The following is a 16,843-nucleotide window of genomic DNA, read 5'->3' as shown; positions in this document are numbered from 1 at the left end:
ATGGAGGAGGAGAATAATTTCTTCCATTGATTGGAAATTAAAGACTATTTTACATTTCACTTCTTTGTCTCTCTCTTTCCTCACCTGTAAAATGGAGGTGGGGGAATGAGGCTTGGGGATGCTGTTTAAGGATGCTTGAAGTTAGGCACGTGCTTTGCTGAATCTGAGCCCCAGATGACCATTTCCTGGCATTAGGATTCATTGCAAACAGTTCTTTCTTTGGTTTGTTGCAGGGGTCCTAACCCAAGCAAACTGATCCAGCAGCTTTTAGCTCTACGGCCAGACCAGCAGGTCCACATCTTCAACACGTTAAAGGCGCACCTTGTTGATAAGGGTATGTTGGCCAGTTCTGAGGACGCATAGGCATCCAGGCCGTTGGAACAAGACTGAAAAAGAGGTCAAGTCCCCCAAGGAAATCCCAGCTCACCTGACTTAAGACAATAACAAGGCCTCGTTTCACTGTTGTTTTTTTCCTTTCCTTGTAAATGTTTGCATCTGTGGGGCTCTGGGTTTTTTTATAATATGTATTTATATGGCTTTGGTTAAAATAAGCAAAGTGGAGCTTCTAGATGGAAAGGAATCAAGAACTGAAGGGACTGTAGGCGAAGATGTCCTCTTGGATCTGCGTGGCAACTCTTTGTCTTCGGTGTGTATGGGCAGAGCTTGACTTCACTACTCCTAGGGGATGTATCGACACTGGGATACGTGCATGCGTTTTTCTGCCCAGGTGCAGCTCCAGGAGTGTAAGCTCTAGTGAAGATGAGACACGGGCACTTTTACGTCAGTATCCTCTAACCCTGCCAGGTTGTGTTCATACTAAGAAAATGGGAAGTCATGCAACTCGCAGTGGAATAGAGAGGACACTGGTGGTTCTGTTTGCAACCTTGTGTATCCCTATGAATAGGCTAGGGAAATTGGGGACCTGTAATTATCCACTGCTGGTAGCTGCACTGATGAATTTGAGTCTTCATTTCCCTAGTATAACCATAGCCTGGGTGTGCATAGAACTTATTGCAGGTGGAGAACAGAAAGCTCAACAAATCTAAAAGAAATGTTTGCCGTAATCTGCTACATAAGATCCACTCAAGAAGACCCATGCATACACTTCGACTTGCCGTCTTTGAGTACCTCCCACATTTCCCCCACTCTGGCAAATATTTAACAAAGTCAATTTTTAAACCTACATTTTTACTGTGCCATTTAAACAAAAATAGACCCAATTAACCTTTACAGCAGGGACATGAATACAGAAGGGAATGTGAGAAGTTCAAGTTACATCAAAGTTGCATCAAATAACTTATTTTAAAAAGCATTCCAGTTTTATTTAAGAAGTCCTACTGAGTAAGAACAAGCTTTTAGAAAAATATTTGTTCACTTTTTCATGGCTTTTTTTCCACCCAGAGCATAACATATATAATATATTTTTTTAAACATTGAAGCATGAAAACTTCTCTCAAGAGTAGTAAACATCACACCCTGATATTTTAGCTGTTTGGAGAGCTGTCACTCGCAGAACTTGATTTTCCCATTTGGAAGTCCAGAGGGCATAGTACCCAGCTGGCTCTGCTGTTGGGGTTTTTATTTTCTGGTGTGGGGAGGGTAGTTTGGGTTTTTGTTTAGGTTTTTTTCCTTTCAGGGATCATGTCTGCCAGTGATGTATTACTTGAGTTCTAGACATCATGCTGCTGAGTTTACCGTGGTCTGGTTTGCGTTTCAGTCTGGGTTTGGTCAGCTTTCCAGGCGTCTCTCCTTTCTCCGTCACTGACTGTCTTGTTTTATGTATGTTGCACTTAACGTTTGGAAACATGTAATTGTTTTCAAGGTATTTCCCTTTGTTTCTTGACTTCAAACATACCATCCTTTTTTTAAAATAAAAACAAATAAATGGAAACGCCATCAAACTGACTTCAGAGGCTTCCAGGATTCAGAATGATATCTTGTGATCTAACAGCACAAAAGTTCATTTTAGTTGTGGGTTGTATTAATGTTGTCATGGATCAGGGAACTCTATTTTACTGTGACTTCTCTCCATAGTTTGTTTGTGAGCCAGGCTGTGATGAGAAATACGTTTTACGTATTTGTTGAACCTGAGGAACAATTGACAGGGAAAGATAATACAGATATGCTGTTGTTGGTGGTCATGAAATCAAGTCACTGTCCTAAGTCTTCAATGCAGATCTATATTTGAAACTAGCTAACCTAGCAACTGAAAATAAAGTACCTGAGATCATAGTGTATGCTTTACTCAATAGGCTAATGCCACCACTGCTTCCACATACCTCTGGTGTATTTTTATCTTCATAGCAGCCACTTCCTCTTCTCCCTGTATTGCAGTTCCGGAGGGCAGAGATTCACATCTGCGGTGCTACACAAACAAATATTTGATCAAAAGCAAAATGGTGCTGAGAGGATATTAAGGCAGAGCCCAGGTGAGATGCAATAAAAGGGTCTGATTCTGCACCATGCAAGACACCCTCAGCTCCTACTGAGAGTGCTCAGCAAATTGCAGGACTTGGCTCTGTTTCTGTGGTCTCAATTCAGGGTAGCGCTGAAGAATTTTTGCTTAATTTTTAAGCATATGCGTTCCTGAACTGTAGGCTTAGAGCCAGTGTTGTGTCTACTGAAATCCATCAGAGTCATGACTTTGACTTAAAGGCATTAAATTCAGGCCCTTAATTTTGGTTTCAAAGGCAATTTAGGAGATTGTTTTTAAACCTTTTCTCCCTTAGGTCTCTTTGGGGGGTTTAATCACCTGGCAAAACAAAAGTTGCTGCTATTTTGGATACTTCTTGTCTGATACCAATATCTGCCAGAATTCCAGCATACTAAACTGTGTTTGAGCAGATGTTCATGAACAAATTATCAAGTGGACCTACAGTACTGTCTAATAAATGTGATTACAGTGTATTGATCTACAGAAAAAGAACACTGTCCCCTGTTTTCATGTGAGAATTTGGTCCTCCCCCTTCGTACTACTTTTTACAATTATTAGGCATACTTTTTTGTTGAGGAAGCTTATGATTTTAAACTATAGGATTTGCGTTTTCTTCATGTTGGGCTTTTTTAATGCTGATTGTGAACACTGGAGGGCATCGTGGGTTCTTGAGTGTCTGCATACTCGTAGGAGATAGGAATAGCCATCCACATATCTAATTAAAAGCTTTCTGAACTAGGCTGAGTACAGTTTTTCAAACTTGGGTTCATACATTTCCTCTACTTCTGCCCCTTCCTCAACCTTGAAGTGAGGTAAAACGAACCTTCAAACCTGTCAGGAATCCTGATAAATTAAGTCTATATGTAAAGGCACTCATGAGTGCTGTTACTTATTAGTGTCCTGTGTTTGGCTGCTCTTACTCAGTCGCATGGCTTCTTGGACGTGTACAATAATTACACTGGTTTCCCATCCAAGGGACTATGGGATAACACCCTGTGTATGCTGTACAGAAAGTTACATACCAGACGGATAGAATCCTCCTCTCTTTTGCATAGCTCTGTGGTGCATCCTGTCTTCATTGCATGTATCCATTGGTTTATTAAAAGCCCTAATAGGTCCTTCCCTGAAATATTTTTTAAACTTGGTCCTAACATAGCTCTTGTGAGGCCTTAGATTTAGTGACTTTGTGTAGCTAGCGATCACGAAACACACTGCTAACAACAGAGTGCCTTGGCAAGGTTTTCATAAAGGCTCTCACCAGAACTTTTCCGTATAGCTGAAATGCACGAAATCAAGAGCCCCTGCGGGTTACCTGCATGTTGTGGTAGCTGCTTTGTGAGCACTGTTAGGTTAAAGGGAAGGCTCTCTGGGCTTGCTCTACAAGGAGACAAACTGCAAAAGCAAAGTCCCTGGTGTGTCAGAACAAGTGGTTGAGGAACAAATTCAACAGCTTTGTGGTTGTCTGAGCTAAGAGGAAGGTAATGTTCCTCATTCTGGGTCTCTGATTTAACCCAAAGCTGTTAAAGGGTAGAGCTTCCTTTTTGTCTTGTTTAGAGCTCTATAAATTGGCTGGTTCTGAGACTACCTGCTAGGAAGGTCAATGAAATGGCCGAAAGCCATTTAAAGGGATTTTTAGAATGCTCTAGTAAGTGAGGGGGAATGTCTGAGACAGGCCCTGATCCTGCAACTGGTTGAACAGGGAGACCCATTGCACCCACAGGCAGAGCCAGGGGCCTAAAATCCTGTGTCTCCGTAGATGATGGTAGGTAGGTAACATAGCTGAGTACAAGCCGCTAAGAGACTGAAGGTTAGAGGATGCTATGTGGTCAGCGATGGTGAGTGGAGGTGACAATGAAGGCAGTTGCTGGGGAGTACTAGCTGAAATGGGCTGGTAACAAGGGATGACTAATTCTTCTGAATGCATATTGATGAGTTGGCCAACTTCAGTTGCACATCCTTTTAAAAATTCCTTGATATTTTTTGAGCTAAACGAAAATATGAGCACAGCCGCTAGAATCAAATGTCTTCAGGTATTAGTTTCGATGAGCATAGCAGCCAGTTGTCACTTTTTTGCTTAAATCCATTAAATCCCCAATAAATGTCCTGTGTGCCAGGCTCCTTTTTGCCATGGGTAGTCCATATGGCAAGGATACTTAGTTTGGTTATGCTGTCCTTTGTTAGTACTATCTATCTTTCCATTCAGAGACTTCATAATTAGCAAACCTCACTCCTTGAATAGTGGGATAGAATTCCATTACTGCCTGTATGCATTGGGTTCTCCTCTAATCTGAAATGTGAGCAGATATTGCTCTTTTATGTTAAAACCCTAGCTCTCAAGTGAGGGAATGGTTGATTATGGCATGTGTTGGCTTATCAGAATAGAGCCAGGGAGCTGGAGTTTCAGTTTGTAGTCAGGAGATTTGATTGGCTGAATGCTGAACTTCAATGCCATACAGATGGTGGTTTCTCCCCTTGCCTAGGAAATGCAGAATAGTACAGGAAAGCAGTAGGGGGCTGTTGAAGGTTCATCATGTACTGAGGGTAGAGCGTAATAGCTTTCCTGTTTAAAGGCCTGAAATAAAATAGGGCAAGTTTGGTAAATGTTAGCACTGTTTAAATGGCTGAACACTGATTGGGGCAAATGCCTACAAGTAGGCTGACTTTGGTTCTAATCAGCCACACACTGGTTGCCAATCGCTTTGGAAGCTTGGAACAGTTTAACTGGCGTTTCCAACTGGAAACTGGCTTCTCCAACCCCAGTTGCAGCCTAAGTTACACTGTGTATTAGACACAGCTTGAATAGAAGGCCAGGAGTGGCCCAGAATGCACAGCATAGAGCCTCATTACCACTCAAGTTCTGCTAGGCTTACTCCACAGTCATATCTTTCCAGTGTGCACTCCCTTGGACTTAATTAGGATTACTCAGACTGAGTATCAGCTGCAGAATCTAGCTCCCATTTGATTGAAAGTGGGATTTTTGCCATTGACTTTAGTGGGGAATCCTACAGCACCACAGAAACCTGAAGCACCAGTAAGTACATTGCAGAGGCCTTTGGGAATTGCTGATTTCACATGGACCAGGGCAGGTCTCCTAATTTGCTGCATGCATTGGACTCCCACGAGCACAAATGCCAAGGCAGTCACTGTCTGCAAAGAGGGGAGAACTCTCCAACTTCCTACAAAAATCTTTTTCCTGCTTGTTCTGTACACTTGGAAAATAGATGTAACCATGCAAAAACCATCCATGGTGATCGTCAAGACTTGGTGGGGGAGACAACCATTTTAAAATTGGAGTCAGCATGCATCTGTCATCATGAGGTCCTCCCGACACCTGTAGCCAACCCCCGAGTTAGATTTTTGTACCACAGTCATTTCCCCGAGTTACTGTTCCCCAGCTCTGCTGTGTCCTCTTCCATTTGCTTATTTCTCTGTGCGTTGTTTTTGATCAATGTTTTAAGCAATACATGTAGACTTGCCTTTATTTGATTGGATGTCAGAATGTGATATATTGTATATTTTAAAGTATTTACCCTATTTATATACTGTATGTTAAATAAATATGTAAGTTCCATTATCTGTGGCAAAGTTATTAACACTGACAGAGGAGGGAGCTCTCTTTAATGGTGCCTTAAATGGCACTGGTGTATTGTAGCAGTCAAGGAAAAATGTAATAGCTAATGCTAGGAGGGGTGGGGTAACCTCTGCTTTGTGCTGGTAACTAAGATCCTATCCCTTTCAAACCTCCTGTGATTTTTATTTATGAGAGGGATCCAAGCTTCTCGTCCCCAAATGTCCCCAGTGATCAGATACTTAAGTGGATAAAAACATCCAGAGTTTGAACTCATTTTTGGAAGAAATATTAAGCCTCATACATCAGGATCTCCCAACTATTAGAGCTCAATATGAGACCTAATGTAGGGGCAGATTATATCTCATCTGCCTGCTGTGATGTTCTTGCCACCTGCCTCTGAAGCATCTTGTATTGGCAGCTGCCAGAGCCACAAATGCTGCACTAGATGGACCATGGGTTTCATCCAGTGTGGTGGTTTGTGTATGCCCCCAAACTCCTAACATTGATTTTCTTTTCCAGAAGCACTGAGCAGTCACAGCTGCCATTGACTTCAGTCAGAAGCTGGGAGTGGGTGACGGGATGGATCACTTGATGATTACCTGTTCTGTTAATTCCCTCTGGAGCACCTGGCATTGGCCACTGTCGGAAGACAGGACCCTGAGCTAGATGGACCTTCGGTCTGACCCTGTATGGCTGTTCTTACGTTGCAGAGAATTTGGTTATCATTAACGTCCCTGCCAGAGCTTGTATTTTCCCACTCGTCTGTGGCTTTCATTGCTGACTAGATTGACTCATTGTTTAACTCGAGACCTTTGCAGGGATTCCATGCAACCCCCTCCAAACTCACTCCAAAAAGCACCCTGAAGTAGCAGGAGCTGCAAAGGGAGACAAGGCAGTGTCACTAATGCTGTCACAGGGAGAGAACCAGCACTTTCCACTGGAGATGTTGGCTTTCCTCAAGCACATTATTAGAGGGGCCTAAATCCTTTTCTTGCCTTTTATCCATCTGAGCCAACATGGGTAGCCAGACTTGGCACTGGAGGGCACCTGTAGGGACTGGGATTAAATTCTGTGTTGTATGCCAGAGGCACTGACTAAAATCAGAGGGACCAACAGACAGTCCCTGCCCAGAGAGCTTAGGCTCAGATCTTCAAAGTTGCTTAACTCCCATTGAAATCTGTGGAAGTTAGGAGCCTAAATACCTTTCAGGATCAGGGCCTTACAGTGTATCTAGAGTAGACAGCTAAACAGAAATAATCTCCCACCCCCAAACACACAGACTTTATAGAGGAGGAACTGAAGCACAGATATTGTCACAGAGCTGGAAACAAGTCAGATCCCCTGGGAGCCAGCATCTTAACCACACAACCAGCCATCCTCCCTGAAAGCAAACCCATTCCGCCCCTTCCCCCCGACCACCTTTTCCTGTAGTTCTGATGGTGCAGCAGCTCTGCTCCATAACAGGCAGTAGCTGGTGAATCTGTGTAACAGCCTGTCCACTGGCTGTTGCATGATGCACCTCTTGCTGAGTGTGGAGTGGACTCCCTGGACCCAGGATGTGGCAGACAGGGTTTGCAGACTCCTGCACTGTGCAGGAAGCGTAAGGCTTTTTGTTGTCCATTTTTACCAAAAAAATTCCCAGGTTTTTTACAAGAATTTTTTTAAACCAGTTTTCACCTGACTTTTTTGCATCATTCATGTACATGAAAATAGTGATTATGGTGAGAAAAAAAATTCAAGTACTTAGATGTTTGTGGAGAAGTATGTGTAAATATCAGGTTATCTGGTAAAGTAACGCCCTATATTGGAACAGGAGTCCTCAGCCTTTTTCTTCTGGAGGCCCCCAGAACATGCTATAAAAATTCCATGGCCAGCCTGTGCTGCCACAACGGTTTTGCTGCTTATCCAGTGGATTAAAAGCTGCTGGCATTAGGGTGGCAGCATACAGTGCAGTTGTCCTGGGCCCCATGTCACAGGGGGCCCCCCAAAGCTAAGTTGCTTGGACTTCAGCTTCACGTCTGGATGGTGGGGCTTAGCCTTTGGCTTTCTGGCCTGAGCCCTAGCAAGTCTAAGGCCGGGCCCCTCTCTGGTTTATTTTGGCTGACCCCCCTGAAACCTGCTCATGGGCCCCCCAGACCACTGGTTGAGAACCACTGTTGTAGAAGACAGACAGACAGACACATGTATACATATTAATGTACATTCATGAAATAAACCACAGCATTAAACAGCTTTTATTTTCTGTATGTACTTTTCTCTTTTTTTCATCCTCCCATCCTCCAATATTAATCCTGCTATTTATTCAGAAAACTGTGGAATTTGTGTGCCAATTTTCTTCATTTGTAATAAACTGAGATGCTTGGGAAATTTTAAAATAAAATTTTAAAATAAAACAAAAAGTGCCTTGAGTAAGCCGTAGCTGTTGCGTCTTAGGTGGGGACTGTAAACATCTGCATTTACAGTATATTAGATACATAAATATGCAGAGTCTGAGTTGTGATCTTGTTTAATTTCACAAGACAGCATCACTTCCCACTTTGTTGCAGCTGAGAGAAGTTAGTGCCAACCCACCTACCAGTTAACACATTTAAGAAATCCTTTGCGTATTAAAGAGAGGCTCTGTACAAGTCCTGCCACATCTCAGAGGCTGAGGGTTTAGCTACAGGGGAAAGGGGCCAGAACAGCTGCACCATGTGAGTGGCTGGACTATGTTTACATAGGGAGCTAGGCTGGAATAGCTAGAGTTCTTTAAATGCACAGCCTACAGGGCCTTTATTCCAGAATAATTTCTGTAAACAAGCCCTACTGGTTTATCAGTATAGCGAGGCCAGTTGTGCTCACTTGCAACTGGTGTAAGTGTGGCAAGTCAGAATTTTTTTGACCATGAGACTCCATTTAAACTTCTTAAACCCCAGAGCTCACAATGGCCTAGAGACAGTTTTGGTGCAGGGGATATAGGGCTGGGTTAAGACACTTGGGTTCAAGGTCTCTCTTTCTGCCACTGGCCTGTTGTGTGCCCTGGACAAGTGACTTCCCTCCCTGTGCCTCAGTTTCCCCCGTCTAACATGGAGATAACCTACCTTCATAAAGTGCCTCAGGCTGTGTGGAAGAGCACAGCTAACTTACTGTGGTAATGCTGTGTATTAGGCTGGCCAGCTAGACCTAGAGGGTGGTTGTATAAGTCCTAACTAGCGTTACTTTGAGAAATGCAATTTGCTTCCCTCGCCCCCCACCCCCCATTTATGCTGGTCACATGCCATTCCACTTGCCCCATTAAACTAGACTGGACTGTTTCAGGATTCTGTGCTGCTGCCTGTCACCATAGTCTCTAAGCACCTTCCTTATGTGCTAACATTTGGGCTGTGGGTTCAAATCACAACAGATTCCCCTCCCTTTGCACAGTGACATAAGTGACTATTTCTTCTGCTTTCACAAGGGAGATGGTGCAAGATGTGTGAGATACAAAAATTGGACTCAAGCTTCTGTTGCAGCTGTTCCACTAGTAAGAGACATTGGCTCCTGCTAAAAATGGCTGCATTGTGCAATACAGTACTCATCAGTTCTCTAAAGTGATTGCATTTCATTAACGCTGAAATTTAAATTAAAAACCCACTACATTTCTGAATGATGATGTTTGGCTGCACACAGCATAAGGAATTGTATCGCTCGCACAGTGCAGCTATGCAGACTTACTAGAGGAGAGGCTAATTAACCACCAAGCTAACTTATACCAGGGCCTTCATTTACAATGGCTGAAGTCATACTATGTAAAGTACCTTTAGAACCCAGGTCATGTGTTTAACCTCACCCTGGGAGATTAATTACAACGCCTGGGAGGTAGGGCAGTGCTGTGATCCCTGTTCTACCAATGTGGAAACAGACACAGAGATACTTAAGGGCTGTGCCCAGGGTGACACAGGACATCTGTGGCAGAGTAGGGAATTGAACCTAGGTCTAGTGAGTCCTCATCTAACTCTCCCCGCCCCCACCCACAATTGAATCATAACACTGTGTAAGGGACTTTTTCCCTTCCTCTAAATAGGTCTTTAGAAAACAGCAGCACTTCCTTTATTAGCTTGCTTCCCAATCCCTCCAGGGCAAGTTAATGTCTGTGTATGGGTCTGGTTACCCTAATTTGTACAGGGAGCTTTTCATCTTCAAGGGGTAGTGCTAATGAAGCCTTCTACCAGCCAGGAAGTGGGTACATGGGTGCCCCACTATGAGTCAGTGATGGTGGACTTGTTATCAGAAAGGCCAGCTCCCAGCCAGTGTAAATCAGCAGAGCTTCCTAGTGTTCAATGCCACCCTATTGAGTTGCACCAGGCGAGGCTCTGGCATGTTTGAGGGCAGGTAGTATTAGGAGCATAGGTGTGGTATGACTTCTATATTTGGGGGGGGGGCAGGGGGTGTGTGGCTCCGGACAGGCCAACAGGTATGTGCGGGGGGGGGGGGGAGGAGAAGGCAAATTCCATGCCTGCCTGAGTTTGGGAGGGGAAACCCTCCCCTGCCCATTCTTCTCCCAAAATACGTCCAGAGTTTGGCGCTGGGATTACAACCTAGCCCTCTGGCTCTTGTTTCATGGTTGAAGGAAAAGAACACTAGAAAATAATTCTAATGGAGACACAGCACTGTTATTTTCATCACAATGTAGTTAGGGGAGGTTAAACCCCATGTAGGGGCTCTACAGTGGATGCAGCTATCTACAAACTAACTACTGGGTTTTCACTATGTTTTTATAGACTGTCTATGGTCCTGATACAGCTCCCACCATTAGCCCTATTTTACAGATGGGGGCCTGAAGTACAGAGAGGCTAATTGACTTCCCTGGAATCACACAGGCAGGCTACAGTCAGGTCTGGGCTACACTACAAATGCTGCACCACTTTGATGAAGATGCCTTAAGCCAACGGGGGAGAACACTCCTATCGGCTTAGTTACTCCTCCTCCGTGAGACACGGTAGCTGTGCCAGCAGGAGATGTGCTCTTGCCGCCGTAGCTCTGTCTACACGGGGGGTTAAGATTTCTATAACTAGGGCTCTTGGTGGGTGGATTTTTCACACCCTTGAGCGACAGAGTTATACCAAAGTAAGTATGTAGTGTAGACCTGGCCTATGTTAGAGCAGGGAATTGAACTCAAGTATCTTAGATTAGCACCCTAACCACTGCCCCATTCATCCTATTGAGTTTGCTAGTTCAGTGTGAGAAACCCCTTATTTTTTGCAGCAATGACACAGAGTTTGTGCTTTCCAGCCCTGTGCTCTAGTTGAACAAGTCACCAACCAGCTGTTGGTGCATTCTCAATGGCCCCTCTACCACCTATCTAGTCCCACACTTAGCCCTTATAAGCAGCTTGTATTTACACAGCAGTGGTGAATGAGCCACGCTGCTCAAGATGACTTCAATTTTTATCCTTGTGAAAACAATGTCCTCTAATGCATGCCCATCATCTCAGGGCCATGTCACCATTCTTCTGCTGCGACGAGCTAAACCAAGATGGCCTTCTACGTGTGTGTTTAGTGGAGAATTTTCTGCAGCTCAGGTGTCTCAAATGAAGCAGACCCGAGCCCAGAGTTGTGTCACATCTTCAGAATAAACCTTGTTGGATAACCTGCTTGACAAACTCCGTGACATCAGTTTTAGTGGACTATATTGTCCAGTATGGTCAGTGCTGTTGGACACACAGGGACTAGAATGCTGGACCTTCTCCTTGGAAAAATACAGGCCTCTACCCTTGAACTAAATAACAATCATTTGTGTAGTCTCCCCCATAGATGGGATTACATCCCAATTGACTTGGCTCAGTGGTTTGAGGATTGGCTTACTAAATCCAGGGTTATGAGTTCAATCCTTGAAGGGGCCATTTAGGGAACTGGGCTAAAAATCTGGCTGGGGCTTAGTCCTGCTTTGAGCAGCAGGTTGGAGTAGATGACCCTGACAGTCTATGACTATTACCTCATCAGTAAGCTTGATACTCTTTCAGAGGAAAACAGCCCTCTAAAATGCCATGCAGAATGAGGTCTTTACTATTCAGTGTTCAAATCAGCCTATAGAATTCCACAGTCAAGATAGAAGTCATTATTGATTGCCATGGGGTGAGTTAAATATTTCTATAGAAAGGAACTCATTTCTTACTAAACTCTAACATCTCAAACAAATCCTCAGGAGTATTTCATACGTACTGCCCAACAAGCAGTAATGTCATAAGGCCTTTAAGACCTTAAACGTCCTATGAGTTGGTATTTTCACATTTCCCTTGGTGAAATGTTCTTTTGCAATTGTAGTGCTGAATCAAATTAAGCTGTAACAATCACATGGAATCTGCAGAAAACCCTGGGCTAGTTTTCTTGTTTGAATTTTCTTTCAAATTTCCTTTCTTTTAATGAAAGAAATGTTCACTGACATCCTGTTCACACAACCAAATGCTGCAAAAGCCCAAATGCTGCCTTGTGACACAACAAAATGCATTTTTCATGCTGAAAGAAACTCTTGAAAATAAAAAGCTATTAAAATGGTGTCTGAAAGGAAATCCAGAGAGCCTTTCCTTTCCATTGAGATTTATATAAATGTCCAAAAAGGATAGTAGATTCTATTGGCCTGGTAGCCACAAAAGAAGCAGACCCTAGCCCACAGTTGTGTCAGATCTTCAGAATAAACCTTGTTGGATAACCTGCTGTTCTAGTCCCTGTGTGTGCAATGGCACTGATGTGGCTTAATTATTCCTGATTAACTCCATGTGTGGACAAACTTATTCTGAGATAATTCAGGCTACTCCCCTGTCTCCCAACATGCTTTGCAAACTGAAATCAAAGTGCCAAACTACAGCGAGGGCTTACTTCACTCCCCACTGACATGCGGTTACCTCTTGAGTGGGCCCTGGGAAGTGAGAATAGTGCAAAGCAGGACAGGACATTATCATATCCATTTGCAACCCAAGGGGGAAATTACATAGCCTGCATGCAAAGCTGACATTTGGCCAAGACTCCAGGGTTAATGAAGTTCAGGCTCAGAAATGGGGGCGAAGCTAATGTGGTGACTGTACTTTCCATAACCGTCTCATGTCATGTATTAGTGTTTTTCACAATGGAATAGTTGAGACTGGGGAATACTTGACTTGTCTCTCTGGCTACAGGATCCTGGGCCATATATGGCTTGGCCATAGAAAAGTGCTTGGCCTGTATAGAAATACATTTATTTTTTAATTTAGCCTTAAGTATACATGCAGCATGCATTTAAATGACAGGAAACATAGTCTTAAGAATAAACACACTGCAGTAGCCTATGTTTATCTGGCTTTGTTATTTTGGTGAACAATAAAGATCCCTTAGAGGGGAAGTGACAGCTGGGTGGGTTGCTGATGAGTAATAAGCTATGGAGCTTTCACCTCTACATTATCATTTACATCCCCACATACAGTTCAGATGGAGCCACCTGTGAGCCTTAGAGGGTTGCCTGTGAGGTTTACAGGGAGTTGTTATTCTACAACTGCTATTCCTGACTGAGTGATTAACTCCATATGTGGATGCTCTTAATCCACTTTCTATTCTGAATTATCTTAATCTGCTTTGGAAGTGGATTAGGATAACTCTGAAAAAGTGTGTCCACACATGGCATTAATCAGAAATAGTTAATCCACTTTAAATTCACATTTTACCTTATTCCTGATAGTCTTTCACGTGTAACAAGCCCTTAGCGTCTTCAATTCAAGGAGCACAATCTGTACATGACAAAACCCACCACAATGTCGCATCTTCCCTGCATTGCCTCAAGGATTGAGCATAAGTGTCTTGTCACCCAGAGCCCTGCTGTGTCCACTGTCTCACTATGTACTGTGACAAAGTTCCTCCTCTACCTTGGTGGGTCCTGCGCTTATTGGCAGATTTGCTCACCTCAGTGATCTTCCTCACAGTCTGGGTCAACTCCTTCTGTGTTGGATCAGGAGTTGGGAGGTTTGGGGGGAATCCAGGCCCACCCTCTACTCCAGGTTCCAGTCCAGGGCCCTGTGGATTGCAGCTGTCTATAGTGCCTCCTGTAACAGCTGCATGACAGCTACAACTCCCTGGGCTACTTCCCCATGGCCTCCTCCAAACATCTTTATCCTCACCGCAGGACCTTCCTCCTGGTGTCTGATAACACTTGTACTCCTTAGTCCTCCAGCAACACACTCTCTTGCTCTCAGCTCCTTGTGCCTCTTGCTCCCAGCTGCTCTCACACACTTCCTCTCCTCTGGCTCCCGCACCTGACTGGAGTGAGCTCCTTTTTAAACTCAGGTGTCCTGATTAGCCTGCCTTGATTGGCTGCAGGTGATCTAATCAGCCTGTAACTGTCTAGCAGGTTCCTGATTACTCTAGTGCAGTCCCTGCTCTGGTCACTCAGGGAACAGAAACTTGCTTCTTCTGTGGCCAGTAGATCTCCCTTCGATTCCTCTGCCGTAGAGGGAAGAAGGAAGAGGGCTGCTGCTGCTGTTCCTGCTGAGCACTGGGCCCTCGCTGCTGCTGCTGCTGTTCCTGCTTCTGCTGCTCCCCTGGCTGGGCTAGACACCACCACCCACCCCTCTCTCTGCTATCTGCTTACTGGCTGGCTAGTAGATTCCCCTCCCCCCTCAGTTGCTGCTGTTACTCCATCTACAGCCCTTGGAGTGGGGGGGGGCTGCTGGCCTGCTTCCCAGAGAGGAGGGGAGTGAGGGACCCCAGCTCTTGTTGCTGAGAACACCATCTGAGCGGGGTCCCTCCTGCCTGGACACCAGACCACCACCACCTGGAGCAGCTGGGGCTGTTGCTGGGGAGCTGTTGGTGCCCGGAGGAGGAGAAGGAGAAGGGGACCGCCCGCTGCTGGGAGACCGCCTGAAGACCACTGTGGAGGGGGCATTCCTGGACTGAGTCTTTTTCGAACTGTGCTCTTGTGGTGGGGGTTTGGATTGTGTCTGTTGGGACACCGGGGGTGTAGCGTGGAGCCTGCCCCCGGTCCATCCGTGTCCCCCTTCGCCCCTGTTAGGCCTGAATAAAGATATTGCAGACAAAACCAGGTATGCCAACCTGACCAAAGTCAGGCTAACAGAGGTTTGTGGGTAATCCCTGAGTGGAAAACACTGAGAAGCAGCAGCATGTCTCACAAGCGCTGGGAAAAAGTGAGATAAAAGAGAAGCTCCATTCCTGGCATAGTACCAGATGTGCTGTGTTCGGGCAGCTCCTTCGAAGAACTGATAAGAGCCCTAGGTTCCCAGCCTCCTTGTTTTCACTCCCTGGTTTTGTTCTTTGTTTGTTTTTAACTCCCCTACATTTCTAACTTTAGGCATGCATGTATAGTAAAGGTGTCTAGTTTCTAGTTGTTAAAAGAAGGGGGTGGGTTGCTCCAGTGAATAATTTATGACGCGATGGAACTGTCTATATAGGCTTATACTAAGATGTAAAGAGGGGGCTGGTTCTCTCTGGAGACGAGCTGCTCTCTATTGATGCGTGCACTTGTCAATAAAGAGCTTTTGATCGGACCTTGCTGGTGTTGCCTGTCTCTCTCGCGGTCAGACAACGAACTTTGCCGTCGGGGTTAGAGTCCCTGACACCCCCACCACCATTGTTGCCACCTCCACCACCGCCGCTGGCTGTTTTCCTCCTGCTTCAGACTCTGCCTCTGGGACTGAGCTGCTCGCCTGGCTCACCACACCCGCTTCCATCATTTGGGCCTGCAGCAGCAGCAGCCAACCACTGACTTTTGCATGAGTGCCTGTGGGTGCACCACCTCCCCCTCCCCCTCCTCCTGGACTGACCCCTTTCCTTTGCCACATTTGTCTGCCCCACCTATTTCCCTCTGCGGCCCTGATAGTCCTGCCCCAGCGCTGCAGCTAGCCCCGTGGTCCCTCTACCCTGTTCCTAGCTCGCCCTTGCCCCCCTACCCTGTGATCCCCCAGCCCTGATTGGTCCCTCCCCTCGTGCACCCATACCCCCTCCCATGCGCTTGTGCCCTTCCCCCATTTGAGTTTGCCCTTGTTCACTGCACCCCCCTATGCCGCTATCCCCCCTGAACCTCTAGTGCAACTAGAGGAGCCGGAACTCCCCTCTGCGTTGGTGCCCTGAAACCCTCCCACCCTTAGGTCCTTGGTTACTCCCCACGCCCCTTTAGCCTTCCCCTTCTGGCGCCTTCCTCCCCTGCCTGCAGCCTAGCGGGGAGGGGTGGCCGCCTCCTCTCCTTCCCCTCCCCTCGCTGTTTGTCCCCCTCCCTGCTCTCGTTATGGCGGGGGATGCGGCGGGGAGACCCCTTGCGATGCTCCCACTGCCCCTCCTCCACCTGCCCCCGTGTCCATTGCCCAAGCCACTACCTCGGTCGCCGCTGCCGATCCACCTACCACCGCCCCTTCCGGGGCACTGGCGGCGGCGAGTACTGGGGAGACCTCCGTTGCTGCCACGTCTCTCGCCCCTTCTGATTCGGGGGGAGCCCTCCCAGCCGGTGGGAAGGGTCGGGGTGGGAAGAAGGGTAAGGGCCCCGCTAAAAAGACCAGACCCTCCATGGCGGAGACTGCCCCTGCTGCCGCAGCCCCACTACCGGCTGCAGCATCCCTCCCCGCTGTTCCCTCCACGAGCGCTGCAGGTGTCCCTCCCCTGGCCCCCAGGGCGTACGCCCAGGTGGCGGCGGCCCCCCCGCCTGCTGCTGCTCCTCCGACTGCCGCTTCCGCCAACATCTACAGCGGCTGGGGCCCCTTTCCCACTTTGACCAGGAAGCACGGCGTCCGTTGCCTCCTGGTGCCCGCCTCGCCCCACGTGGAGACCTACGTGCGGGCGTTGGCGAGGGTGATGGGGCCCACGGCCATCATGGCAGCCTCCAAAATGTACGGGAAGGTGGTCTTCTTC

The 16,843-nt window shown here is 46.4% G+C and overlaps 1 protein-coding gene across 1 annotated transcript in view; it reads left to right on the top strand.

Moving 5' to 3' along the window:
• CDS2 (CDP-diacylglycerol synthase 2) overlaps nucleotides 1–6,008 on the top strand; it is a 44,320-nt gene extending 38,312 nt beyond the window's left edge. The window contains exon 13 of the mRNA XM_030551983.1: nucleotides 234–6,008. Coding sequence (XP_030407843.1) covers nucleotides 234–363 — 130 coding nt within the window. The 3' untranslated portion in view covers nucleotides 364–6,008. The remainder of the gene's footprint in view (nucleotides 1–233) is intronic.
• The last annotated feature ends 10,835 nt before the right edge of the window (nucleotides 6,009–16,843 follow it).

The sequence above is a fragment of the Gopherus evgoodei genome, chromosome 2, assembly GCF_007399415.2.
Source record: "Gopherus evgoodei ecotype Sinaloan lineage chromosome 2, rGopEvg1_v1.p, whole genome shotgun sequence".
NCBI lineage: Eukaryota > Metazoa > Chordata > Testudines > Testudinidae > Gopherus > Gopherus evgoodei.
This window is presented reverse-complemented; position numbering and strand designations above follow the sequence as displayed.